Genomic DNA, 27,894 nt, shown 5'->3' with positions numbered 1-27,894 from the left:
GCATATTAAATTAAGCAGACATCTCATTCATTTTGCAGGAAGGACAAGAAATATCACAGACAAATTAAACTGCATTAATTACATGTACACTGAATAAATGTCAATTTAAACAATACTTTATAAAGATATGTTTATTTAAACATGATAGTATGGTATGTTTCTAGACAAAAGGAATGATACCAAGTTCATAATTATGTTGTGATTGAAACTGAAATCATACCCAGTTACTATACAGGAGTGAACAATTCAAACTGCTGGCCCATAGCACTTTTGAATTAATTTTCCCATTACAACACCTAATTATTTTTTAAATCAACAGACAACTATCTCTGTCAGCTTTGAAAGCAGACAAAGTTAATTAACAGGCATTCCATCCGCACCACTGGTTTTCAGTCTTAGATTATCTTCTGTGGCTCAAATATTTCATTTCAATCACCTTCAAATCTGTCTAATTTCCACTTCACCTCGGATTCCCCAAATGCTTTCAAATACTCTTTGTTCAATATCACTGGGACTGAAGATTCCTCCGTTTTTGTTCTGATTAAAATAGCACTAGGAAATTGTTTTATGATCCAAAGAGAACTACACAATTGTTTTCAAATGAAATTGACTATAAAGAATAAGTTAGTTTGTAATTTTTAGGTGAATTTCTTCAAAGACTGGATTTCGCTTGGAATAATTCTCCCAGTTTCTGAGCCAACATCAGGTTGCCCTGTACTTTCAGCAGTCCTTTCATGAAGGCCTACAATAGAAAGAAAATCTATCTTTAAGCCTTTTGTAGTAGGAATGAAATACAAAAATCTATGTTAAAAAAATTCTTGCAAAAAAAATATTTTTGGCAATTAGGCAATATTGAATGTTTCCTGAAAAACATTAATTTCCACCTATATATGATGGTGAATTTAGTCTGAGACACTGAGACAATGTGAATGTTGGAATACAGATAAATTAGGTAGTACTCACACGAAAATATTGCTTTGATACCTTCATTTATATATCTACTTACTTTATACTGAGGATTTGAAGCATTCTTAACTTATTCACTAATATCTTTTTTGAACTTTTTAATCATTAGTAATTAAACAGACTCTGAGGTTCATACCTGCTGTCCGTTGAGCTTCCCAGTGACCATGTCCCCGAAGTTATCGTCCGATATCGTGAGAGTACAATCAGCCTTGCCTTGTTTAGGATCCCCTTTGTAGATTGCTCCACCGGGAGTTTTCATGTCAGTAGCTACAACACAATTATTGCTATGCTCACTTTTTGAATATCCTGATAATTTCATCATGCTCTACAACTGGGTACAAATAAGTTGTTGTTTGACTGCGTAAATCATTTATTAACAATTTGATCACCTTACCCTGGATTGAGATCTATGGTAATAATTTCAGGCATTCATTCCTGACCATCACTAATTATTCAGCTATTTTTCACCAATTCAATATCAAATGTTTTTTTTTTGTTTTTGTTTTAAATTTAAAGCAACAAACGTTCCAGATTGATTTGATTCATAAATGTAGTTAGCAGTAAATATAATCAATATTCTCTGTCCTAGGTACATGTAATACCTGCGTTTGAGTAACTCTTCAATCAAAGTTGTGAATGAAAGTCCCTGATGGTCTCTATTTTTTGACTGATGGTTATTTTATTTTCCAACATCTATCTCATTTCCATAAAAGGAGTACAGAGACTAATAGAATCTTTCACCCCTTTTGGACTGAGATAGGGGGATTTCAACCCAAGGAGAGAGATTGTTAAATTATCAAACACAGGACTTTTCCCTAGGTTGAGATAAGAAAACCTCACCCCGGTAAAACTGAATATCCCTGTCCAGGGTAAGAGATAAGGAAATCTCACCCCGGTAAAACTGAATATCCCTGTCCAGGGTAAGAGAGCAAAACTGTGAATATCCCTGTCCAGGGTAAGAGAAAAAGGTATCCATGAGTGGTACACAAACTACCTAAATCCCAACAATAAGATAACAAGAGACTCACTCCAAACAGCAGCAGTTTTCCCTCCCTGGGTAATGTTGAACTGGAACACGCTGTTAATCTTCTTCGCTATGGCAGGATCATCTTTGGCACGACGACCGAGCTCCTCAAAGATAAGGTCACACTTCAAGGCTGAAGACTATAAATATAAGAGAAGGAGAATGTATAAGAACTTTTGACAAGGTGCATTTATTCTTTGTACAATTTTTTTTTCTGTTATAAAAACATGCAAATTAAAAATTGATCGTTCCATGTATCTATAATATCGTTAATTCATTTGTACATCACTACTGGAAGAATATTCTAGGAAGAGAAAACAAGAGGCCCATGGGCCTTAACGGTCATCTGACTCAAAATTAAAGACCCTTATACTATTGTAGTATGCATTCTCTGTAGAGAGTAAAGTGGCACTGTTGGCCATGGCGGCCATCTTGGATTTCTGACCGACCTGAAAAATAACAACACTTGGTCAAGACCATCTCAGGATCATTTCTGGTAAGTTAGTCACTGATGGACTTTGAGAAGAAGTTTTAAATAGGTGTTGTTAAAGAAGAACCATGATTGCACAATCATGTTACAAAATGGCCACTGTGGCTGCCATGTCAAAGTTTTTACGAGGCCGAAAAATAAAAACACTTTGTTGGCTCTCCTTCCTTAACATCCACACCAATTTCCAGCTCAATGGCACCAGTGGAACTGGGGAAGAAGTTAAAAATGTGTTTTTCAAGATGGCTGCCATGGTGGCCATCTTGGATTTCTGACTGCCCCGATAAATAACACTTGGCCAGGACCATCTCAGGATCATTTCCGGTACGTAAGAGCAGAATCACACTGGTGGAATTTGAGAAGAAGTTTTAAATAGGTGTAGTTAAGGAAGAACCATGATTGTGCAATCATGTTACAAAATAGCCACCATGGCTGCCATGTTGAAGTTTTTATGGGGGCCGAAAAATAACAACACTTTGTTGCCTCTCCTTCCTTAACATCCTCACCAATTTCCAGTTCAATGGCACCAGTGGAACTGGAGAAGAAGTTTAAAATGTGTTTTTCAAGATGGCTGCCATGGCGGCCATCTTGGATTTCTGACCGACCTGAAAAATAGCAACACTTGGTCAGGACCATCTCAGGATCATTTCTGGTAAGTTAGAGCTGAATCCCACTGATGGTATTCGAGAAGAAGTTTGAAATATGTGTTGTTCAGAAGAACCATGATTGCGCAATCATGTTACAAAATGGCTGCCGTGGCTGCCATGTCAAAGTTTTTACGAAGCCGAAAAATAACAACACTTTATTGACTCTCCCTCCTTAACATCCTCACCAACTTCCAGCTCAATCGCACCAGTGGAACTGGAGAAGAAGTTTAAAATGTGTTTTTCAAGATGGTTGCCATGGCGGCCATCTTGGATTTCTGATTGACCTGAAAAATAACAACACTTGGTCAGGACCATCTCAGGATCATTTTTGGTAAGTAAGAACTGAATCCCACTATTGGAATTTGAGAAGAAGTTTCAAATAGGTGTTGTTCAGAAGAACCGTGATTGTGCAATCATGTTACAAAATGGCCGACGTGGCTGCCATGTCAAAGTTTTTACGAAGCCGAAAAATAACAACACTTTGTTGGCTCTCCCTCCTTAACATCCTAAACAATTTCCAACTCAATGGCACCAGATGAACTGGAGAAGAAGTTTAAAATGTGTTTTTCAAGATGGTTGCCATGGCGGCCATCTTGAATATCTGACCGACCTGAAAAATAACAACACTTGGTCGGGATCATCTCAGGATCATTTCAGGCAAGTTTCAGCTCAATAGCACTGGTGGAACTCGAGAAGAAGTTTCAAATGTGTTTTCAAAATGGCGGCTGTGGCGGCCATCTTGGATTTCAGACCGACCCGAAAAATAACAACACTTGGTCGGGACCATCCCAGCATCATTTCAGGCAAGTTTCAGCTCAATCCCACTGGTGGAACTTGAGAAGAAGTTTGAAATGTGAAAAGTTTACGCACGGCGGACGGCGAACGGCGGACGGCGCACGACGACGGACGAAACATGATGACTATAGGTCATCCTGACCCTTCGGGTCAGATGACCTAAAAACATTAAATTACCATGAAAATCCAAATAATCAATGAAAATATGCCATGGAATCTTGTTTGAGTATTTTCATGGTACCATAAAAAAGTGCACAAATGAATTTGCCATGAATATCAATTTCATGGTCATGGTTTTCACATATTTTAGTGACTGAAAAATTTCATGGCTAAGATTGCATATAAAATTGAAATTAAAGATCATAAAACCAATCATATTCATGGCCATGAAAAAAGGGAAGACCATGAAAGTTTATTAGTAGAAAAGCATCCAGGATATGGTATATGATGTTTACTTAATTTTCATGGCCATCAATTTCAATAATGTGTGGTTTCATGGCCATGGCCATGTGTTGTTTTGATTAGCTGCATAGGATTAATTTCTGATTTTCATGGGCATGAATTTCATTGAATTGTCAGTTCTAAAATGATTTCATGTCATGAATTCCAACTAGAGGTGGTGTTAATGCACGAATTACACGTCAATTTTCATATTTTTGTAAACAGGAATTTCAACTTTTATTTACCAAAGAAAAAATACCTTAAATTCACAATCATATCAGAAAATATTTCATGGTACCATGACAAATTCAGAGGACTATCCTGGCAGTGAAAAAACATCACGGCTTATTTTCATGACCATGAATTTTAGGTCTCTGCTTCATGGCAATAAAAACTGCATCTCATCAGAGCCATGATATATAGTTGGTCACGGCCATGATATTTGTGAAGATTCCATGGCATTTCAAGAGTACTTTGGAATTTGATGGCCATGAATTATTGACATATTCATTGTTTTTTTCCCCAGAGATTTTCATGGTTTATAAATCATGGCTTTTTCATGGGTATTTCTCCAGGAGTGGCGTTTCTTGACATTTTACCTGGGGAGCTGCTGTCGAGGCGGAGGCTGCTGGTGCTGCATGGAAATCTACGTATCCTCCTGAAAGACAGACGTCTCCAGACTCGGCTACCTGTAATCATAGTAACAAATTAACTTGAATACATAATCATAAATATTCTTAATAGCTTTTGGCTAAGACATGATCAACTACAATTTTTTGATGTCAGATTAAATCCTTTCAAAGTTTTGTTAGATGTTTTAACTGTATAACCTTATATCATGATCCCAATCTTTACTCTGGAATCTGATCTTATAATCAATGAAACAGAAAACTTTTATCTGACACTGAAAAATGACATTGATCCTTACATAGGTAAGACACATGGACTTAAACGGTCACCTGAGTTTTGAAACATTTTAGTCAATTTGACCCTTTTTGACTCTGCCAATTGGCCCCTGGGAGTTTGTCAGGATCAACATGTGTATACCACCAAACTGCCATCTCTAACCAAGTTAGAATTAATTCCAATAGGAATTTGACAAATAACAATCCAAAATGTGATTTCCCTGTGTAAACTAATAATAGTAAATAAATGCACCTTGATTAAGACCTTTTTAACTATGAAAAGTATTTGATTAAACCTTATTAGCTCTTGAGAAGAAAATTGTTGAAATTTCAGTCAATTTGACCCATTTTTGCCCTGCCCCTAAGTCCCCTTGGGGTAGTGACCAAATCATTCACAATTTTGGTTGATCTTTGGCCATGAAAAGTTTCCTCAAATCTTCACTGAAATTAGCTCAGGGGTTTCTGAGAAGATGGCAAAAATGTAAACTGTTCAGGATGCATGACTGATGACAATGGACAAAAGGCAATGAGACTTTGGCCCAGGTGACCTATTTAGCTAATAATCAATGAAACAGGAAACTTTAACCAGATGCTAGAACATGACTTTGAGCCTATCTTACAATGGTACATGACCTTGACTTTTATAATCAATGAAACAGCAAATTTTCATTTGACATTGAAACATGACATTGACCCTTACCTAATATCATAACATGACCTTGACCCTTACCTAATACCAGAACATGACCTTGACCCTTTCAATGGAACAGCAAATTCTTACCTTACACTGGAACATGACCCTGTTGCCCTCCTTCCACATGTCAGTATGAATTGTCTGGCCTGGTAGTACTGGTTTGGCAAATCTCACCTAAAATATCATTTCATTGTTTATTCATCACTAATTTCAGAAAAGTCTTATTACAAGATAACCTGTCGATGTATTACATACTTTAAAATGACACAAGTAGGTCTAAATGCTGGAGCAGTTACTGCTAGCCTGCTCAATAGTTTTTCAAGAAATTAAGATTTCAAACTTGTTCACCAATCTGCAGCTCTATGAGATAAATATAAGACAACTTGTCGAAATATACAACACTGATTATGCATATTGAATGGATTTTCACAAAAAGACCATTAATTCTATGATACAGACTGATCTTGTTCTGCTATCTTTATTTTTTGTTAAACTGACTTAATTCTTTGTTAGACCCACAAGGTGTGCACCTCATCAATAGATAAAAAGTTGTATTTCTGTTGCAGTAATATGAAATAACACCAAATTATAGATATGACTAAAATAACATTTCATCATTCTAACAGTACAATTAATGGTATCTGTGAACTTTGACCTTTACCTTAATGGCCTTGACCTTTGTGACATCATTGTTGCCATATTGCTTGAGCACATGGCGAGTAGCGTGGCCAAAACTACACAGACCATGCAAAATTGGTTTGTTGAATCCTAGAAGCAAAAGGTTCAGCAATTCAATCTCTAAAATATCATCCATACAAAACATAAAGCAGAGTATATGTTATATGTTGCAGTTACAATAGGAGGCATTCTGTAAGTACTATCAGTTTGTTTGTACAGGAGGCCTGTCACATGATATCCAGAGCATTTAGGGTAAAGTGTCTTGCCCAATTTAGGACACAACCATGACAGCACAGACCTGTCTCTTTCTCAGCTTCCCGAGAAAACAAAGCTATCTGGGTCAGGAGCGTCAAATCATGCACATCAGATCTTCACCGAAGGTTACATATGCCGACACTCTCAACGACCAAGTATTATCATATACATGTACATGTAATTTAAAACATTATAATTCACATACCATGCATATCAAACTCTGTATAGACAAATATTACACCTTTCCCTTACCACTTTGACCGTTTTGACAAATGAATTACCTCCCAGTGAATGAAGCTTTCTTGTGGGTATTGTTTATCATTTAGTTTTCTAATTTGGAGAATCAATCACACCAGGCTGGAGGCTGGTTCTTCTACTGGTTTCACCCACATTATCTGGCTTCATCACGAAAAACCTTATTTATCAAACTTCCCCTAAAGTATGGGGGTACTAAAATATGGGGCAGATTTCGTTTGTCAATTATGACGTCCTACAAATTTGCCAATCAATCACAGAATGATTACTCCTTATACTCATCAATCCCTTGCATAGATACTGATCTACCAAACTAACTAATGTCATTAGCTCTACTACCCGATACTGATCCACTAAACTAACTACAATGTCATTAGCTCTACTACCCGATACTGATCCACTAAACTAACTACAATGTCATTAGCTCTACTACCCGATACTGATCCATCAAACTAACTACAATGTCATTAGCTCTACTACTCAATACTGATCTACCAAACTAACTACAATGTCATTAGCTCTACTACCCGATACTGATCCATCAAACTAACTACAATGTCATTAGCTCTACTACCCGATACTGATCCACCAAACTAACTACAATGTCATTAGCTCTACTACCCGATACTGATCCACTAAACTAACTACAATGTCATTAGCTCTACTACCCGATACTGATCCACCAAACTAACTACAATGTCATTAGCTCTACTACCCGATACTGATCCACTAAACTAACTACAATGTCATTAGCTCTACTACCCGATACTGATCCACTAAACTAACTACAATGTCATTAGCTCTACTACCCGATACTGATCCACTAAACTAACTACAATGTCATTAGCTCTACTACCCGATACTGATCCATCAAACTAACTACAATGTCATTAGCTCTACTACCCGATACTGATCCACTAAACTAACTACAATGTCATTAGCTCTACTACCCGATACTGATCCACTAAACTAACTACAATGTCATTAGCTCTACTACCCGATACTGATCCATCAAACTAACTACAATGTCATTAGCTCTACTACCCAATACTGATCCATCAAACTAACTACAATGTCATTAGCTCTACTACCCGATACTGATCCATCAAACTAACTACAATGTCATTAGCTCTACTACCCGATACTGATCCACCAAACTAACTACAATGTCATTAGCTCTACTACCCGATACTGATCCACTAAACTAACTACAATGTCATTAGCTCTACTACCCGATACTGATCCACCAAACTAACTACAATGTCATTAGCTCTACTACCCGATACTGATCCACTAAACTAACTACAATGTCATTAGCTCTACTACCCGATACTGATCCACTAAACTAACTACAATGTCATTAGCTCTACTACCCGATACTGATCCACTAAACTAACTACAATGTCATTAGCTCTACTACCCGATACTGATCCATCAAACTAACTACAATGTCATTAGCTCTACTACCCGATACTGATCCATCAAACTAACTACAATGTCATTAGCTCTACTACCCGATACTGATCCACTAATTAACTAACTACAATGTCATTAGCTCTACTACCCGATACTGATCCACTAAACTAACTACAATGTCATTAGCTCTACTACCCGATACTGATCCACTAATTAACTAACTACAATGTCATTAGCTCTACTACCCAATACTGATCCACTAAACTAACTACAATGTCATTAGCTCTACTATCCGATACTGATCCACTAAACTAACTACAATGTCATTAGCTCTACAACCCGATACTGATCCACTAAACTAACTACAATGTCATTAGCTCTACTACCCGATACTGATCCACTACACTAACTACAATGTCATTAGCTCTACTACCTGATACTGATCCACTAAACTAGCTATGTCATTAGCTTTTCTACCCGATATTGAACCTTCAAAATGACCTCCCAGTAAGCGAAGTTACTTTACCATCCTACTTGTAGATATTGTGTTTTTTATTGATTGACTTCACCATAGTTTTGACAAGAAAATGATTACCTCCCATTGCAGCGAAGCTGGGGTCAATATGAAGGGGGTTTCTGTCTCCACACAGTCGATACAGGGCTGCCTGCAGGTAAATCACACATTGGTAACAATTATATTAATCATTTTATAGGTGTTGTTTGTTCTAGTTCATTTTTTTTAAACTGTTTGATATTTAAACAAAAGTAAATTGCTGTCATGCTAGTTTATTTATAATCCCCAATAGCTATGACATTAACAGTGAGTTTTTGAGTAAAATACATATGTTTCCGCCACAATTTGTATGAAGAAGATTTAGGACAAGATATCTAGAACTTCTTAAACTGATTCTGAAATTATTCCTCTATTGATAGTTAGGGACAAACAAATTATCAAATTATTTCTACCATTGAACTTGCACTCTGATTCTAACTAGTCACTGATAAAGGATTTCTTTTCAGATACAAATTTCTAGATGTTTTGATTCATTTTCCTGTAAGTGAAATGTAAAAGATATGATGATTGTGAAAATCTGACCTCTTTTAGTAAGGGGACTTATATACACAGCTATATAGATATCAGGTACATAACATACCTGATCCACACTGGTCTTCTCCACCAGAAATGAGTCTGGTTTCCGTGATGGCATTTTGCCAGGAGCTTTAGCAGCCTCGGAATTTCTGCTTCCACCAAACTTTCCATACCCAACAGCAAATATGTTAAACTGGTTGAAACATACTTTCTCTTTTTTCTCATCAAAGGTATCGACTGCAAAAATATTTCAATAAAAACCTTAAGAAATATTAACATTAAGAACCACAGCTGACCATTATATTCATGATCACTAAGCAGTAACCCTAGCAAGAGAAACCTGTTTGACAATATTAGTCAAATATTCAAATATGTCACCTGTTCAGACTCAATATACTACTGCTGAACAAATTGGCTGCGGAATCCTACATATCTTGCACTACTACATGTGTTAATACAGATACTGCATATATGTTAAATTGATAAAGCTAATGCTTCAAGATCTATGTCCAGGTTGTCATGGATACTTACTGTTGATGAGTATGACAGCTACAGACCTCTTGTCAGGTTGTCAAGGATACCTACTGTTGATGAGGATGACAGCTACAAACCCCTTGTCAGGTTGTCAAGGATACTTACTGTTGATGAGGATGACAGTTACAGACCCCTTGTCAGGTTGTCATGGATACTTACTGTTGATGAGGATGACAGCTACAGACCACTTGTCAGGTTGTCATGGATACTTACTGTTGATGAGGACGACAGCTACAGATCCCTTGTCAGGTTGTCATGGATACTTACTGTTGATGAGGATGACAGCTCCAGACTCATTGTCAGGTTGTTATGGATACTTACTGTTGATGAGTATGACAGCTACAGACCCCTTGTCAGGTTGTCATGGATACTTACTGTTGATGAGTATGACAGCTACAGACCCCTTGTCAGGTTGTCATGGATACTTACTGTTGATGAGTATGACAGCTACAGACCCCTTGTCAGGTTGTCATGGATACTTACTGTTGATGAGGATTACAGCTCCAGACCCTTTGTCGAGGATGTCTGCAATGCTGACTTTTGATGTCAGGGTTCCACTGGTTGGCATAGGCTTGTACAACTCAACATACTGCTCACCATGTAGAATCTATACAACAAAGAGAAATTAAAACGTCAAAGTATCATCCCATATAGAACTCCAATATATAGTTACCTTGACAACAGATTTATTTGTCCAATGCCTCACCTTATATCACTTATTGTTGTGATTCTGTGCATTTTTCGATAGAGACTGCTAATCACGGTGTATTGGCCCATACTATGTTGCTAGCTACATCGTGATGCCATGACAGGTGCTGATCAGTGAATATCTAGCAAACAGTTACTGCTCGGCTCCAATCCTGGCCTCAAGATGTAGTCAATTTGCTACATCGATATAATGGTAGACAGCCAGATAGTTTATGAACAGCTCTTATCCTGACCTCACGATGTAGCAAATTTCCTACATTGTAAGGGCCAATACCCATGATAGGCAATTTATACCCAAAAATACATAGAATCACAATGATGTATAAAAAACAGGAAACATGGAAGCTTCCCTGATAAAAACTATCAAGAACTTCAAAACACCGCAGTAAGTTTATCTATATGATTATTGTTTTGAATGTACAGGAAATTCTGTTCTTATCTTTAGAGGTGCAAGTTACATCAGAAACAGTTATCTTAAATGATAGACATAACAGGATGATAGGCCAATTACAGTAAAGAATATGGGGAAATATCAGCAAATAAAGATAATATCATATCTATGGATGGCGAAAATTTAATTAGTGTAAATTTATTTCCTCATATTATGTACCTTGGCTGGGTTTATAGACATTCCAGGGATTCCCGACGTTATCACATTCTCCATTCCCATCTGTGCTGGGATGACCGCAAAGCTGGGAAGTACTCCAAAGTCCTCAGATCCCTCATATAAGAATTTCAGGTAGTCTGGTGCACGAGTTGAGGATCCAACTACACAGGAACAGACAAGTCAGCAAAATAACAAAGGAAATATATGTGTAATTCATGTGCGAGTTATCTTTGATTTATCAAAATAGTGCGGTGAATTTATGGTCAAACCATGACAACCTTAGGGCCATTTTAAAGACTTCTTTAATAAATTGTTTTCCAATGAACGTTTCATACAGAATAGAATTTTACATAAACGATTTTCAAATTAACATTTCACACAGAATAGAATTTTACATAAACATTTTTCAAATAAACATTTCACACATAATTAGAATTTTACATAAACGATTTTCCAATGAACGTTTTATACAGAATAGAATTTTACATAAACGATTTTTGCAAAGTCATAAGCCAGGATTCAAGGCTAAAAGTAAGTTTTATCAAAATACCAAATTTAAGGACTCTTCAAGAATTTCCAAAGAACAGAACATCTACCTGTACACTGTATATCAACAATGTAAAAATGAAATGATCAATGGCTATAATTTGTGTAACATACCTCCAAGAGCATACAGCATTACATCACGAGCGGAGTAGGTGAATTTGATTGGTTTTGGGTTGTATGCTTTCGCTGCCTCCTGTGAAACATAACAGAAACAAAATTTTATGTACAGAGGATTACAAACTTGCACATTTAAAGAGAAAAGACACTGATTACAGAACCACAAAGTCTAAGCCAGTTTAGTTAATTCCCAACAATATTATACATCATTATGATTGCCAAACTGATATAATCTGAGCTTCTAAGTTTTTAAACACAGCAAATGTTTTCAAGCTTCTAGGTTTTTAAAGACAGCAAATATTTTCAAGGTAAGACATTTTTGTGTTTTTTCCCCCATCATTTTTGCTTCAATATATCTATTTAGACTGTCAAAATCCTACTGGATATTTTTAAATAGAAAATAACTGTATTGAGTGGGTTTGTTCAGTATTGACAGATATTGTACGATCATCTAATAAAGTGCAATAAATCAACATTTTAAAAAGTTACTATGAGAACTACGGTAAAATATCTACCATATAGGAGGACTTCAGTTTATCAACCAGTGACCACCAAAAGATAATCAAACAGTGACCACCAAAAGATGATTATCAACCAGCGACCACCAAAAGATAATCAACCAGTGACCACCAAAAGATAATCAAACAGTGACCACCAAAAGATAATCAAACAGTGACCACCAAAAGATAATCAATCAGTACCATGATCTACATTTCTCCCATATCCAATATGTGTAGAATATCTATATTTCTAGAGTTCTCCAATTGGATGTATAATTATATTATTAATACTGGAAAAGCCCTGACAATAATATGTTCCATCCTAGTTATTTTGTATAGCCTGCTTTCTCCTTTGATAACAATATGTAGATAGATCACTTACAACATCTGGGCCACTGCTAGAGGATGCTGATCTAGAGGAAGGCTTGGCAGGGCTCTGCTCCACATTTCTTAGTACATCCATCATTATAGCAGATGACTCTGTTCCAACAACACAAACTCATCTCATTCTTTTTTTACAATTATTGTCATTCTTATGATACAAGTCACAATTGTTGTATGGACGAGGAACATCAACATCAACATCGGAAAGTAAACAATCAAAAAGACATGTATGCTTGAATCACTCCCCTGAGTAATTTAAGAAACCATGTTTAGATATTTCATTTAAAATCTATTTGGGAAACATGTATGACCCTACATCTACTTTGAAGGAATTGGGAGATAAAACATAAACTTTAGCTAATAAAGTCCAAAACCATTTCAAAATATGACAAAAAAGTTACTTTCTAGTTTATGGTGACCTCGGCAAAACTTCATCTAATCACAAAATTACCATTGGATAACATACGCGGGGTAAATAATGTAATATTTATAAGTTCCAATTTCAGTACTTTCAATTAAAATTACATCAAACTCATGCACACAGAAAATTCCAATTTATTTTCTTTATTTCACCTGAGGCTTACCTTGACTTGAGCTGGGGTAGGTAGAATCAGTAAAGTCTGTGATAGCATCCCAATTATCTCTCACTGAAACATTAAAATACAGTAATTATTAGAAATCATATAGACAGTCATTCATAAACATGGCAATTCCCTTGATTAAATTCTTTTGACACTCTTAAAAATGTTTATCTCATGTAGTGAGGACATTTCAATAATTCTAGCTTTTTGAAACTCACATGTTATATACATTTTACAATCATTTTTAACCTTACATTACAAATACATGTATGTCATTCTTTACAAGACAGCTGCTGTTCAAAACTATTTTAACCAATTCAAAAAATATCATTAACAATGAACATTTCAATAATTCTAGCTTTTTGAAACTCACAGGTTATATACATTTTACAATCATTTTTAACATTATTTACCAATATGTCATTCTTTACAAGACAGCTGCTGTTCAAAACTATTTTAACCAATTCAAAAAATATCATTAACAATGAACATTTCAATAATTCTAGCTTTTTGAAACTCACAGGTTATATACATTTTACAATCATTTTTAACATTATTTACCAATATGTCATTCTTTACGAGACAGCTGCTGTTCAAAACCATTTTAACCAATTTAATACATGTACGACAACAGATACTACTAGTAACATGTAACAGGACTTGTAATGAATCAAGGTTATACATAGGACAGTAAAATATCTACCCAACAGGAGGACTCCAGATTTCATTTGTCAAACAAGGAACACCACTAGAAGTGATTCAATTCAAATTTCTTTTTAATAATGACAGACTGTATTTTCTCCAGCATCCATGTTAGAATTTCTTTATTTCTAGATTCCCCTCAACGGATATATATTTTACTGGGATATCACAAACATGGTATATAGGGAACAACCAACCAATTGAAAAAAAATATTTTTGAAACAGCCCCTGTGTATAGAACGTTGAGCCAAGGATAAAATGTCTGGCAGCCACTGATTGGCCAGTATGTTATGAAGTGAGAAAATAGATATGTAGCCTGATAGGTAACTATCAATAAGAAATGTTGATATAAATTTCTTAAGTCCGATTGTTTTTTTTCCCAAAAGTTCACGTAATAATAGTAAACAGGTAAACATTTAAGATTTTTGAGAATTTTTACTGCGAAATTCACCTATTTTCAAAATGGCTACACTGGAGAAAATTTGAGCTGAAGGACCCAACTTTTTTTTTTGATAAGGTGTTATATCAGACCCTAAACTTCTGTTATAAACCATAATCGTCATATTCAATTCAAGAATTTGAATGAAATAATCCAAAACGTTAACACTAAGGTCTATGGGAAAACAATTGGTTGGTTGGTCTCTACATATAGCTACCGCATATGACATTTTATGCCATCTAGCGTCCCTGGAAACCAGATGATGGGACCGACTAGCACATTTTCGGACGGGATTCTCACCTTGGAGGCATTGTAGCAGAATTTAGAGAGAAATTGAGATTCAGTGGGGATTGATGATGAAAATATGACACATGTAGTGTTACAAGGAGGACCATAGACCGGACAGATACGGACATACATTCTATATTTCAATGGTAGCGGTATATATCGTGGCTCGGGGTACGGTGGTATGCTGGTTGTACTGCTGGCACTACCCCGGTTCAATGTGAGGGTGTGTGTCTTGTTGTTCTGTTGTCACTACCCCGATTCGGTATTCGGTGATGTGTTTGGTTGTTCTGTTGTCACTACCCCAGTTCAGTGTTTGGTGATATATCTGGTTATTTTTTGTTGTCACTTGCCGGGTTCCGTGTTCTGTGTCTGTGTTTCGACTCTTTTATCTAAATAATGGCTCTACTCCTAATTTTTTTTCTCGTTCGGCCTTTTTTTCTTCATTTTTTACAAAAAGACCAGAAATTAGGGGGTGGAGGAGATAACATTGAGTTATCTCCCCCTGATCTTTATTCTATATCTTATTTGTTTATATTTCTGAGTAGCACGATTTCTATACTTGGCTATTAACCAAAAGCCATCCCTTTAAATTCAAAGCTTATCAAGATATTAAAATTTACATTTCAAAATTAACTCAATTTTAATGTGGTTTTCTCTAAAGAATTTCATATCCGGTTCCAATAGAAGAATCAACCTACCAGCCTAAGACTTGCAGTCAGGCACAGCATATTTTGATAGCATAGCCTATTGTTCCATCATGTTCCAGAAAAGTTATATTTGAAAAATGTGAAAGATGCTATAGGGAACAACCAACCAATTGAAAAAAAATATTTTTGAAACAGCCCCTGTGTATAGAACGTTGAGCCAAGGATAAAATGTCTGGCAGCCACTGATTGGCCAGTATGTTTTGAAGTGAGAAAATAGATATGTAGCCTGATAGGTAACTATCAATAAGAAATGTTGATATAAATTTCTTACGTCCGATTGTTTTTTTTCCCAAAAGTTCACGTAATAATAGTAAACAGGTAAACATTTAAGATTTTTGAGAATTTTTACTGCGAAATTCACCTATTTTCAAAATGGCTACACTGGAGAAAATTTGAGCTGAAGGACCCAACTTTTTTTTTTGACTAGGTGTTATATCAGACCCTAAACTTTTGTTATAAACCATAATCGTCATATTCAATTCAAGAATTTGAATGAAATAATCCAAAACGTTAACACTAAGGTCTATGGGAAAACAATTGGTTGGTTGGTCTCTACAATATTTGTTAGTACAACACTAAACAGCAGTCTTACCAGCTTCAGGTGTCATGGACGAGTTCTTTGAACGACAAACTACACCCTTTGTTCTTTCCCAACGCACTGTAATCAAATTCAACACATTTTTTACAAGTTAGGACTGGACTTTTCAAATGATTGTGAATAATCATATGTACAGTTAGAGGCTAATTATAACTATTTTTGAGCATGCTGGACAATTTGTCAAATATCATTTTTTCAAAATTGATACACACTTTGTTTTAAACATTATTTTGGTGCTCTCACATTGAAGTGAATTATGGAATTCAAGCAGATTAGAGTAATAATGAAATGACAAATAAATGTTGTATCAATAATGAGATCCACAAGGGAATTGGCGCCCACTATTCAATGATCTTTTATTACTGGTTTTATGTAGGAATTATTTTTTCTCTACTAGTATCAAATCTAAGAAGGACATTCTGTGAATTAGAAATATTGATAATTCTGAACTTCAAATTTCGGCACTTCGTTTTCTGGATCAGACTCAAAATCAAACTGGCACAACTAGGGACCGAAGGGATGCTAGATATGAAGTCTGAGAATAATCCTTTAAGTAATACTTAATACTTAAATCATGATAACAGGGATTGTTTACAGTCATGTATGGTGAATGCAGGGCGATTTGAAAAGCCCACTATCTGATGATGGTGAAGTGATTAACAATAATCATACACATTTATATACATAGTGTGAAAAGCACTAATTAAAAATAAGATTATCACTAAACAATACATATTGTGTAGTTTTACAATAATGTACTCAAGGTATTATCAGTTTATTTGAACTTGTAAATCTAACAATGCTGCCTAATATTTCATTTAAATATTATAATATCAAAATTATATATGTTATATTATAAATGAATGCAGAAAAGCCACACTTGGATTATCTATGCAACAATAAATGATAGACCATGTTATTTCCTTCATTAACTATTTTGAAATTAAAAGTAGATAATTTTGTGATCTTACATTTTCCTATCCATCCAGCTCCGACCTCAAACAGAGAACCACTCTCCTCACTATCCTCATGTGACAGATACAGCACCAAGGGGGACACAAATTCTGGTTTCAGGGCAGCCACCATATCTGTACAACACAAACAACGAAGTATTTAGTACTCGTCAGAACATTTGGGAAGTATTGGATCAGGAAGTTATTTATATTTCATTTTGATTTATTAATTTTAACAAATTTACTTAAATTTCCTCCTCATTTCAATTTTATTGCTTACTCCTTTTTGATGTAAAAAGATCAGGCATCTCAATGGCTTTGTTTGATCCATTAATTGTTAGAAAGCAAAGTGAAATTGATGTTGACTTAGAATTAAGATTATTGCTTTATAATTTACTGTATTTGACTCAATAAGGGCACATGCCCTATAAGCGCATATCCACCTTTTTTTCAGGAAAAAATGATTGTACTTATTGAAAAATATATGAGAGGCCCATGGGCCTTTATGGTTATCTGACTCTAAAAGAGCCTTGTACTATTGTAGCATACATTCTCAGTAGCGAGTATAGCACAGTGTTACAAGTTAGTGGAACTTCAAAAGTGCCTATGATGACCATCTTGGATTTCAGAGTGATCCGAAAAATAACAACACTTGGTCTGGACTATCCCAGGGTCATTTCAGGCAAGACTTAGCTAAAGTATCACCGCTGGAACTTGTGAAGTGTGACTTGTGAAAATTTAAGTACAGTTAACAAAAATAGATGAAGCATGATGACTTAGGTCATCCTGACCTTTTAGGCCAGATGACATAAATCAAAGTACTGAAAGTACTGTAGGAGGCGTTAGTCAGATGTAAAAGGAGATATTTGAAATAAAGCAAGAATACAAATTAAACTGATATCAACATGACTAAACATTTCCACTTAAATGTGTCAAACCAACCGGACATAATGGTTTTCACAGTCCTGATGAATGTAATGGTTTAGACTGTTCCGATGTACATAATGGTTTTAACCATCTTAAAAGTTGCAAACCTACTTCTAAAAGAAGTTAAACATTTCTTATTTCAATCAAACCTTTACTTAAAAAGTCAAACATTTTAAATTTTTTCAAATCAACGTCTACTTAGGTACATGTCATTAACATTCATACTTTAAACCATCTTTTATACTTAAGTAGTTCAAAATTTGCATTTATGTGTTTAAAACAAACTTATATTTTATAGGCCTGGGTATTAGAAATGACCAAACAATAAGATATGCATTTCGATAAGTTATAGCAATACACGATATGTATTGAAAATACAGGGAGTGTCTGCTACTTTTTTGTTGAAAGTGTACAATGTCTTTCAATATCTTGTAAACAAAATTGTTTGTTCCTTTCTATTTTGATCTTAGAATAATATCAAAATTAGATTGACAGCTTTTAAAAGTTATTACACTTTTTTTTTAACAAAGACCTCATTTTTAAGGACAATTATTTCAAAATTAGATATCAATTCCATCTATTTTAATAGATCCAATGTCAATATTAACAATAAACTGTGATTTGTTGCTTTTTAATTTACCACCAAGATGTAGATAATAGCCTAGTAGCTATAGGTACTGTATATAAATATACAGCGTTTTACATGCAAAATATTGAAGAAAACTTTCATATTTGATATCAATTCAATATGATTGTATAAGTCCCTTGGGGTGGGGAAAGAACCCTGGGCCTATTTTTACATCAGGATTGTGTAAAAATGTCAATTTAGCGAAATTGACCTATTTTGGTCCCATCCTTCAGCTCCCGGGAGGTTAACCCCAACATTCGTACAATTTTGAATACCCACCCCATAACCATGCTACCATACAAATGTAGGTTTTATACCAAATTGTGCAATTAATCCATGAAATGAAATTGACTTTGGGTACAACCCCATAGGGATTGCTACCACACCAATGTGAGTTATATCCATAACTTAGTTTCAGAGAAACCAATTGACCCCTTTTGACCCTGCCCCCCGGGGGTCAACCCCACCATTTTTACAATTTTGAATCCCTACCCAAAAGGATGCTACCAGTCAAGTATGAGCTATATCGATTGCTTAGTTTCAGAGAAGAAGTTATTTATGTCAATTGAGCCAAATTGACCCCTTTTGAGCCAACAATTGAATTGCAGTTTAAGGATAATTTTTGATTTTGGCAAGAAAACATTCTTTAAAGGGCATGTCTGCATCATTTTTAATAATTTGCCCTTGAAACTTCGCACACACCTTCATAAGAGCCGGTTCTTTAAAATGTGAATGAAGGTCAAGGTCAGAGAGATAAACTCAATATTTGTAGCCAGTTACACATGTTACATGTATCTGTTTGCCAAATATCCAGCCTTCATGTGTATGTGCAGTTTTGGGTCATTTTTTCATTTTGGTAGGAATTTCTTTTTAAAAGTGCCATATCTGAGTCATTTTGATTATTTGACCTTGCACACACCTTTAAAAGGGCTGATTCTTTAAAATGTGACCCAAATTAATAATTTTGAAAGAACTTTGAATTTTCTTCATCATTTGACCCCCGTGACTTTAAATGAAGGTCAAGGTCAAATATAAGTATAACATTTGTAGCCAGCCATACGTTATCGATGCGCCAAACATCAAGCCTTCATGTGTATATTATAGATAAAAGAGCAGAAACCTTTATTCTGCAATTTTGGATAATTTTTTAATTTTGGCTGGAGAAAATGCATTTATGATTCTTTTCCAAGTGCCATATCTTTCTGCCATATTTTTATCTGATGACAATAAAATATGCACATTCTGTTTCAGTGGACTATGTTCTTTCATATGAAATGAAAAAAAATAATCAATATAAGATTTTTATTTTTGACATTCGAACCCATAACAAGTCGTTGGCCTTGACATTCTCTGACAATATACCATTGAGAAAAGTTTGCCCTAACCACGTGCTAACCAATTTCCAATGAAAATGAAACAAATTATGCTAAAATATGTGTGATGAGTTTCCTATATAAACTATAGTAAAATGTGTCCTCTCCCCAGGGAGAATGCGACACATAGGGGGTCATGAAATTAACAATTTTGATAAAATAGCTTAAGAACCTTTTGTACACCATTCTGCGATATCTTGGTCTTAAGAAGAAGACCGACGCATGACGACAGATCAAATTATAATGGTGTATATTATGAGCTGAATGTCAAAGGATTGTAAACTCTGTACAAATTATATTATCAGGCAGTCAGCCTAAATGTATGTTTCATATCTACCATATTAGAAGTTTGATGTTTTGTACGATATATATATACTTAATTTTTACACATACATTAAAGGAGTTAGCTACTTTCATAAATTAAGATGTTTTTTCTAGAGTTTACTAGGCCGGATGAAATATGATCATGAGCAATCAGTATGGTCAATATGAGATTTGATAAAATGCCTCTCGTAGTCAACCACTCATGATCACTCAACTTCTTTTTGTAGGAGTCAATATTATATGTAGGAGAATTAAACTCTTGCGATGTCTGTTGCACACAAGTACAAAGAAATACATTATCACTTAAGCTGAAAAAATTCACACTTAAGTAGCAATAACACATAATAGTCAAAAACCCAATATATGTGATCAGTGATAAGAAACAGTACTTATAAGCATTTTTGGCAATTTATCCTGAAACAGCTATATAGCCTTCCATATTTGACATCCCACAGATTGTTGCTTGTATATATATAGTTTTAAAGGTCAACATTGGAAAAAACCTAAATGGTTATACATGAATTCATAATAAATAGAATTATTGACAAAAAAATTCATTTATTTTCACACTTTCTGGAGACCAATAAGGAGATTGATGATCGTTTTAAGGGATTTGTTCGTGACATGAATATCAAACATTTTTAATTAAATTTCAAAAGCAAATATAGATTTATTTTGAAAGTTATGAGGAATATTGATATTTGAGAAAGTCTTATATTATATGGATTTGATATATCGATTGCCAATAGATATACATGTATTTATCATTTTACATGAAAACAACAAAAAGTTATATTACATGAAAACATTTGAAAAGGTTGAATCGTGAGCTGAATAATATATAAATAAGACAAGCTGGTTCAATAATAATTTAGCATTTTCATATATATTACGAGTGCGAGTAGCTACTGCAGTAAACCTTATCACAAAAGCCCAGATTATGTATATTGTCTCTGTCGGGGAAGGTACAGCACAAATGACCACCACGACAGATATGTGCCAGTTTTCTTAGTTTTAAAAAATAAACGATCGAATTCCATCACGCCATCACCGATCACGTTAGGTCTACCGATTCATAGATTTGAAACACAGGGACTTCAATCAGTTATCGCAGTAATCCGAAGGGTTCTGGTGTTGATATCGTTGATTAAAGTCTGCATATAGTATATAGCAAGATCGTCAGAAAATTTGGACTATAATCGCAGTACGTAGATATTGTGATTTTGTGGTCTGGCCAGGCTTGAACAACTTATCGTAAACAGTTTCGTCCTAAATAAACAAATGCTTATTTCAGTGGATCAACAAACAGATTTAAACTTTGTAAGCAACTTGCCTTTAATTCATGTTGATAGATATTAATTTCTAGCGACAAACATCACACTTTGATGCTTCGTGTGAAGCCCGTGTCCACGTGCCTCCATTTTGACAGAGTGCTCGCTCACGAAAACAGACGGAACACGTGATCGCTAAATATCGGACCAAATCTCATAAAATCTCGTGAACAAACTACCAAGTTGTAAACAAAAGAAATGTTGCTAGCCAAAACCTGGAGGGTATTATGAAAATCGGGAATTTGTTTGCGCTTGGTTGTTAAGCCGTCTATATTCCTAGTAGTTAAACAAGTGTCCTCTGTAAGGTAACGTCAGAATCTCGCAGTTATCTCCCTTCAAACAGTATTTTCGATATAGATTTGCAAAAATCGATGCAGGTGTAGATATTTACAAGACATTATTCTTATTGTTTATTCAAAATAATTCCTGAAATGTTCACAACATTATAAGCATAGTTAATACATTTCTGTGCACATCTACTTTGAATGACGGACTACAATGACGTGCCTCATACTTGGAACTAATAGTATAAGCGAATCATTACCCCTAGTTATAGAAATTACCACCAGAGGTCTCAAATTCCGGGCTTCCGCCGAAGAGAAATTTATACTGAATATACCTTTTTTCATGTAATAGCACTTTATTTGTAGTCTTGATAGTTTTCATAAATGTATATATAGTTCAACTACATCATATATGAACCGAAAGAAACTACAAAATGAACTGTGAAAGGAAATATAACGAAAATGAAAGTGAGAGATTGTGACGTCACAACTCGTAGGTGATTGTAATATGGCAGGCGTAAACGCCTCCATAAAAAGTTCCTTACTCACAGCTGACATATTATAATCTTCAGTCTTTTAACCAAATATAGTTTTTGCTACGAAGGTGTATGTAAATGAAAAAAAAAAATCTCCAAAAACATTCATTTATTCAGACAGACTAAAATTTTACAAAACCTACCTGGAGGCATGACTGTTTCTGTCATACGAGAGCCAGCTATCGGGGCGATGGTGTTACATTTGATGTTATTCTTTTTTCCCTCTATAGCCAGGGTGTTAGATAGACCCAGCACTCCCAGTTTGGCTGCAAACATGACATCAATTATAATAAAGCTTTCACAACACTGCCATAGGTACATGTCATCAAACTATATACAAATGTATATCTATTATCAAAATCTACCTTCATATTGCCAAGCTTTGTCATGCCAAATTATAATCATTTATTATACTTAATGTCGTCCATTTATTTTTCATTGTGTATTTCAATTTGCTGATATTCATGTTGTAACTTCTGTTATATGTATGATTTTTTTCTCTCAAAGGGAAAATAAGAAATCTGTTGGTGTAACATGAATGTCCCCATTCCCCACTTTATTTTGACTACTACTGTTTACAGATGACCTAAAACAAACTTGCTAAAAACTCATATATCACGGCAGTGGATGAACAGACATATGGACAGAATTGGGTAAAATAGTATGCTCCTGTTTAAGTCAAATGGGTCATAAACAAGTTGAACAAGGATAGTGTTACCACATTTGCTGGTGTTATATATCTATAAAATGAATTTAAATGAATTCTAACATATACAAATATTTTAACAATTATGCTACAACAACACTTAAACTAGAAGGATTTTTCTTTTGTGTCTCGACTCAATATTTGAAATTGCACTGCTGTTGATTTTTAGAATATTTAGTCTTGAGTCCCACAATATACCTACCGGCACTGTAGTTGGCCTGTCCAAAGTTTCCATAAATACCAGCTGCTGACGTCACATTGATAATTCTATAATACGACCAGAGAACATTTTTTTTCTTTCATGAAAATACAACAACACATCCTGACATCATAATTCAATTCAAAGCCTACTATCAGATAATCTATTAATATTTTGTTTCTCTTTAATTCAAACTCATATAAGATTTAAATATCAAATAAAAACAATATCATAATAGATAGATGTTCCTATCAGTAATATTATCAAAAGCACTTACTAATAGTCTAATAATTTAATCACTGGTGGAATATTCATAACAACATAAAAATGATTCATTATTAAGCTCAAATATTTTATATGAATGGAAAGACATTTAATTAGAATAATTAAATATCAAATGTTTTTAATTAGTACCAGTACTTACCTGCCATAGTTTTGTTTTTTCATGTATGGCCATGCAGCTCTGCTAACCTGGAATGCGCCTCGCAAATGAACCTTCTGGATAAGGTCTGAAAAGAAAAGCCAAGTTTTCTTATTGATCAGGATTGTCCTCTGTGTATTTTTTCCACATCCAATCAAAGAATCCTACATTGATCCTGCTTAAAGGCAACTGTGCACTATGCTATCAAGTCACTCAAAATGGTTACTCCATTGAAATATGACATTATATATAATATATATTCTATGTGAGAACTCAAGAAAAAGAGAAATGCTATGGTAGATGCTGGAGAAAATTTTGATTATAGTTTTTTAAAGTTCTACTTTAAGTAGACTTTTAAATGAAATAGTAAACCTTATTATGTAGAATCACATTTTGATATTGACATCTTCTATATTTTTGGTGACAGTTGTAAGTTAACAATGTATTTTCTACTTTCTGAATAATATGACTGTATTTAGGTATCTCAATATTATCTCCAGTATGTAACAGAGAGGTGATCTGTGACCTAGGACCTTGTCAGAAATTTGAGACACCAGTAATAGTGATACTCACCCCAGTCTGTGTCACTGATCCGCGCAAAGGATCTGTCCCGCAGGATACCAGCATTGTTGACAACAATATCTTACAGAACACAACATAAAATACATGTATATGATATTTAATATATATGAAGATATTCATACATATATTATATATTTTGTTGATGTTTTTTTCTTCATAGATTTGGCATCTATTATATTAATATTTCATTTTTTTTTCATCATATCAATTAAATGTAAAGGGTTAGGGTTAATGTGACATTGTTTTAGTTTTCTTAAAACTAATATTCCTATACCACCATCCAAGTTGACAGCCAGTGACAAAATACAATTCTCTATTATGAGAAAGCTTTTCAGTGTTTATGTATTTGAGTATTTACATAAAAATATAATATCAAAACCAATGCTAGTATCAAGTATCTACCTATCCTTCCAAAGTTTTCTAACGCAGTCTGCACTAGTTTCTCTCCTTCTTCAACAGAATCTGAAAAAAAAATTCAAATGATCTCATAGCAAAAGAAATCATAATTTATTTTGTAGACAATAAGAAGAAATTCACATGATAATAAAATAATAAATATTCTATCATTTATTTTACAATGCATCTCGTTACCAAATTTGTGTATTTTTAGAAATGCTTACTCACAGAACAACACACATTGCACAAACACTTCCTAATTGGATATCAAAAAGCTGATTATATATTAATAGATAAATCAGATTGAAGTAAAAGTGAGAAATATGATGCTTGAAACTGTTTAAAATGTTAATGTTTCCCTGGCACTAATGTAGATTGAAATGTGCTACCAACATCAGTTCATGAAGGTGAAATGCACTATCTGTATGTACATCATGATTTCTGAGATAAACAAGATGAAGAAGAGAATTACTGTAATTAGCGACAGCCTTTCCACCCTTTGCCTTGATTTCATTTACAACGACATCAGCAGCTCTTGTTCCTGAACCTTCACCTTTGAAGTTTCCGCCAAGATCATTCACTGAAAAAAAAACAATGGTAGGTGATTATAAAAATCTAATTTCAATATCCTGTGATATATGCAAACAGAACTATTTTGAGATTTTAACTAAAACCTGAGGTAAGAAAATTTGCATTACACATGGTATGTTTAGTCATGATAATTCACATCAATGAGAGGTAGTTCAGTTTTTCCAACACAGGATAATAGAGATAACTCATTTTGGAATTACAGGTAACACAGTCAACAATTCAACTTCTAAAATTTAGCAATATTTTTCAGAGAAAATCATCATCAAATCAAAATTCAAAATTAAGGGCCTCCTTTCAATGTTCTCTCAAATAGATTTATTTTCCTCATGCAGCCATAAGTCTGCCTTCTAAGAAGTTGCTCTTTAAATCTTTTAAAATATAATTACCAGAACGTATTGTTATATATGTAATTCCACTTACAAAGTAGGTACCAATAAAGATAGCTTGACTAAATCATTATAAAATTTTGTTTGGTGTCAGTATAAATATGATATACATTTTGTATATTTGATAGCCATTTCCAATGTTTTAAAGTAGTACAATATAGCTAACTGTTGAGTAAGTATGGTTTATCTGTTTTAACCAGAAGTCTCCCAGAGAGGTTGGAACAGTAGAAGCACATACTGGATATAACACATTTTCCATATTTATCCCCAAATAAGTCCCTTCCCCTAGCTATATAATTAGTACATTATCTAAGTTTTGTGAAGGATTATTTGTGAACCACTTTGATTTATCTTACTTTAATAAAATTTACAATTCTGTAAAAATGATAAAGAGTGGGCAAGGTTTTTCTTGCAGATAAATATGGTAATATACATATTGAACTTCTAAAATTGTGTGCCAAGAGCTGTTTATACCAATGACTGAAGCACCACGTTCTGCGAAGTCCAAGGCATACTGCTTCCCCAGACCTGAAAATCATATATAGGACTGATTAGCATGATACATTGCACTGATCTCACGTGAGATAAAGATAACAGCTGTCCTAGCTTTCATCAACCTGAGTCTGCATAACAAGCAAAGCTAGTAACTGTCATAACTGATAAGTATCTCATTTACAAAAGTACTGATCTACAGTTATATGCTGCAGTATTATGTAAAATAGTTAAACATCTCCCAAATAGCTGCACGATTGGTTATTGATACATACATTTCATCTATGACTTCATCTATTTTTTTTTTCATAATCATTGGAATTTACAAATTACAACATAGAAATATAAACAAAAAAATAAATATCTGAGTCCAAGCTTAAGGTAATTGATAATTTTGATAATGCATCACTATGTTATTGTAACACTGGCTTTTACAAAGCATAATACAATGTAAGTCTGTGCATGGTAATTGTTAAAACCTATATAAAACAAATGTGGAAATATTTGGCCTGTTATCCATTTACAATGGTGTATTTTGTAATAGAAAAGATTTACCCCATAACAGCTTAAAAGTCGTCGTCTTTAAATTAAGTTGCAGTATTGACCCAAATAAGAGGCAGATATTCGTCCTCTTTTTTGACCCGATCACATTTTCAACAAAGTGTAACAAAACAAGATCTAGACTAAACCGCAAAATTTAGCAAATTTAAAAAAAAAATATTTGCATACCAAAAATGTAAATGCGACAGTAATATAAACGGAAAATCATAAGTATAACATACACTTTCTAATAGGCAATAGCGTCCTAGTGTTCAAGAACATGTCACTGTCGATTCAGAAACTTCGGATGATGGACTTTGGTCAGATTGGGCAATTGTACGTGTGGCGTTCCGTTGCACCCCTAGCTGTAGTTTACACCACAGCTTTATGCAAAAATTGAAAGTTCGAATCACATTACCGTCAGGTATGCACAGAAACAGTGCAGATGTCAGTAAATCGGCTAAACTGTTGAAATGTTACAAACCCATTCGCTTTCCGCCATATCATTGACAGAAGATAGGTAGTCGCGGATAACCGTGCCTGAGAGAGGATCGAGGCGATAACCTAGATTCTGTCGGCAGTTATTGTGCTATATGAATCAGGTCAAGTATATCTTATCCGTCTCATCCAGTATCGGGTTTGAACTACACCAAAGGTAAAAGAAATTACAAAGGATATTACCATTCCCGGCACCTGTCACTAGGACCACTTTCCCGTCAAACCGTAAGGGCGCTGCCATCTTGGAAAGTGACTGAACTATGAACTTTGCCCGTGATAACTGAAGAATTCTGATTGGCTCATCTTTTAATGCTCTCATGACCTAAGACCTTTAAACTCGAGAAAACAGCTGTTTGATTGGTC

The 27,894-nt window shown here is 34.5% G+C and overlaps 1 protein-coding gene across 2 annotated transcripts; it reads right to left on the bottom strand.

Moving 5' to 3' along the window:
- Nucleotides 1-391: 391 nt before the first annotated feature.
- Nucleotides 392-27,865, bottom strand: LOC117334218 (peroxisomal multifunctional enzyme type 2-like). 2 transcript variants are annotated; one of them, XM_033893704.1, is made up of 23 exons: nt 27,715-27,865; nt 26,476-26,529; nt 25,497-25,604; nt 25,031-25,090; nt 24,620-24,688; nt 24,050-24,134; nt 23,629-23,693; nt 22,864-22,986; nt 17,336-17,452; nt 16,359-16,424; nt 13,634-13,696; nt 13,048-13,145; nt 12,163-12,241; nt 11,506-11,663; nt 10,671-10,794; nt 9,718-9,890; nt 9,159-9,228; nt 6,621-6,727; nt 6,047-6,133; nt 4,960-5,049; nt 1,995-2,130; nt 1,103-1,233; nt 392-742 (listed from the first exon to the last, which is right to left on the bottom strand). In XM_033893704.1, the coding sequence occupies exons 1-23, from the start codon at nt 27,848-27,850 to the stop codon at nt 653-655; spliced, it is 2,289 nt and encodes a 762-aa protein (XP_033749595.1). In that variant the 5' UTR covers nt 27,851-27,865; the 3' UTR covers nt 392-652. The 2 variants fall into 2 exon arrangements, with proteins under 2 accessions (XP_033749595.1, XP_033749596.1); XM_033893705.1 differs by lacking the exon at nt 27,715-27,865 and adding an exon at nt 27,276-27,330.
- Nucleotides 27,866-27,894: the final 29 nt, after the last annotated feature.

The sequence above is a fragment of the Pecten maximus genome, chromosome 9, assembly GCF_902652985.1.
Source record: "Pecten maximus chromosome 9, xPecMax1.1, whole genome shotgun sequence".
Lineage (NCBI taxonomy): Eukaryota > Metazoa > Mollusca > Bivalvia > Pectinida > Pectinidae > Pecten > Pecten maximus.
The sequence above is the reverse complement of the archived record's forward strand: the minus strand, read 5'-3'. Positions and strand labels throughout refer to the sequence as shown.

What these genes read in the sequence shown, in the direction of transcription:
- LOC117334218 (XM_033893704.1), bottom strand. Translation starts at nt 27,850, where the DNA reads ATGAGAGCATTAAAAGATGAGCCAATCAGAATTCTTCAGTTATCACGG. An exon ending in AAAAAACAAAACTATGGCAG is followed by an intron (nt 23,694 to 24,049) that starts GTAAGTACTGGT and finishes GTCGTATTATAG; the next exon opens with AATTATCAATGTGACGTCAG. An exon ending in AGAAGACCAGTGTGGATCAG is followed by an intron (nt 9,229 to 9,717) that starts GTATGTTATGTA and finishes ATTTACCTGCAG; the next exon opens with GCAGCCCTGTATCGACTGTG.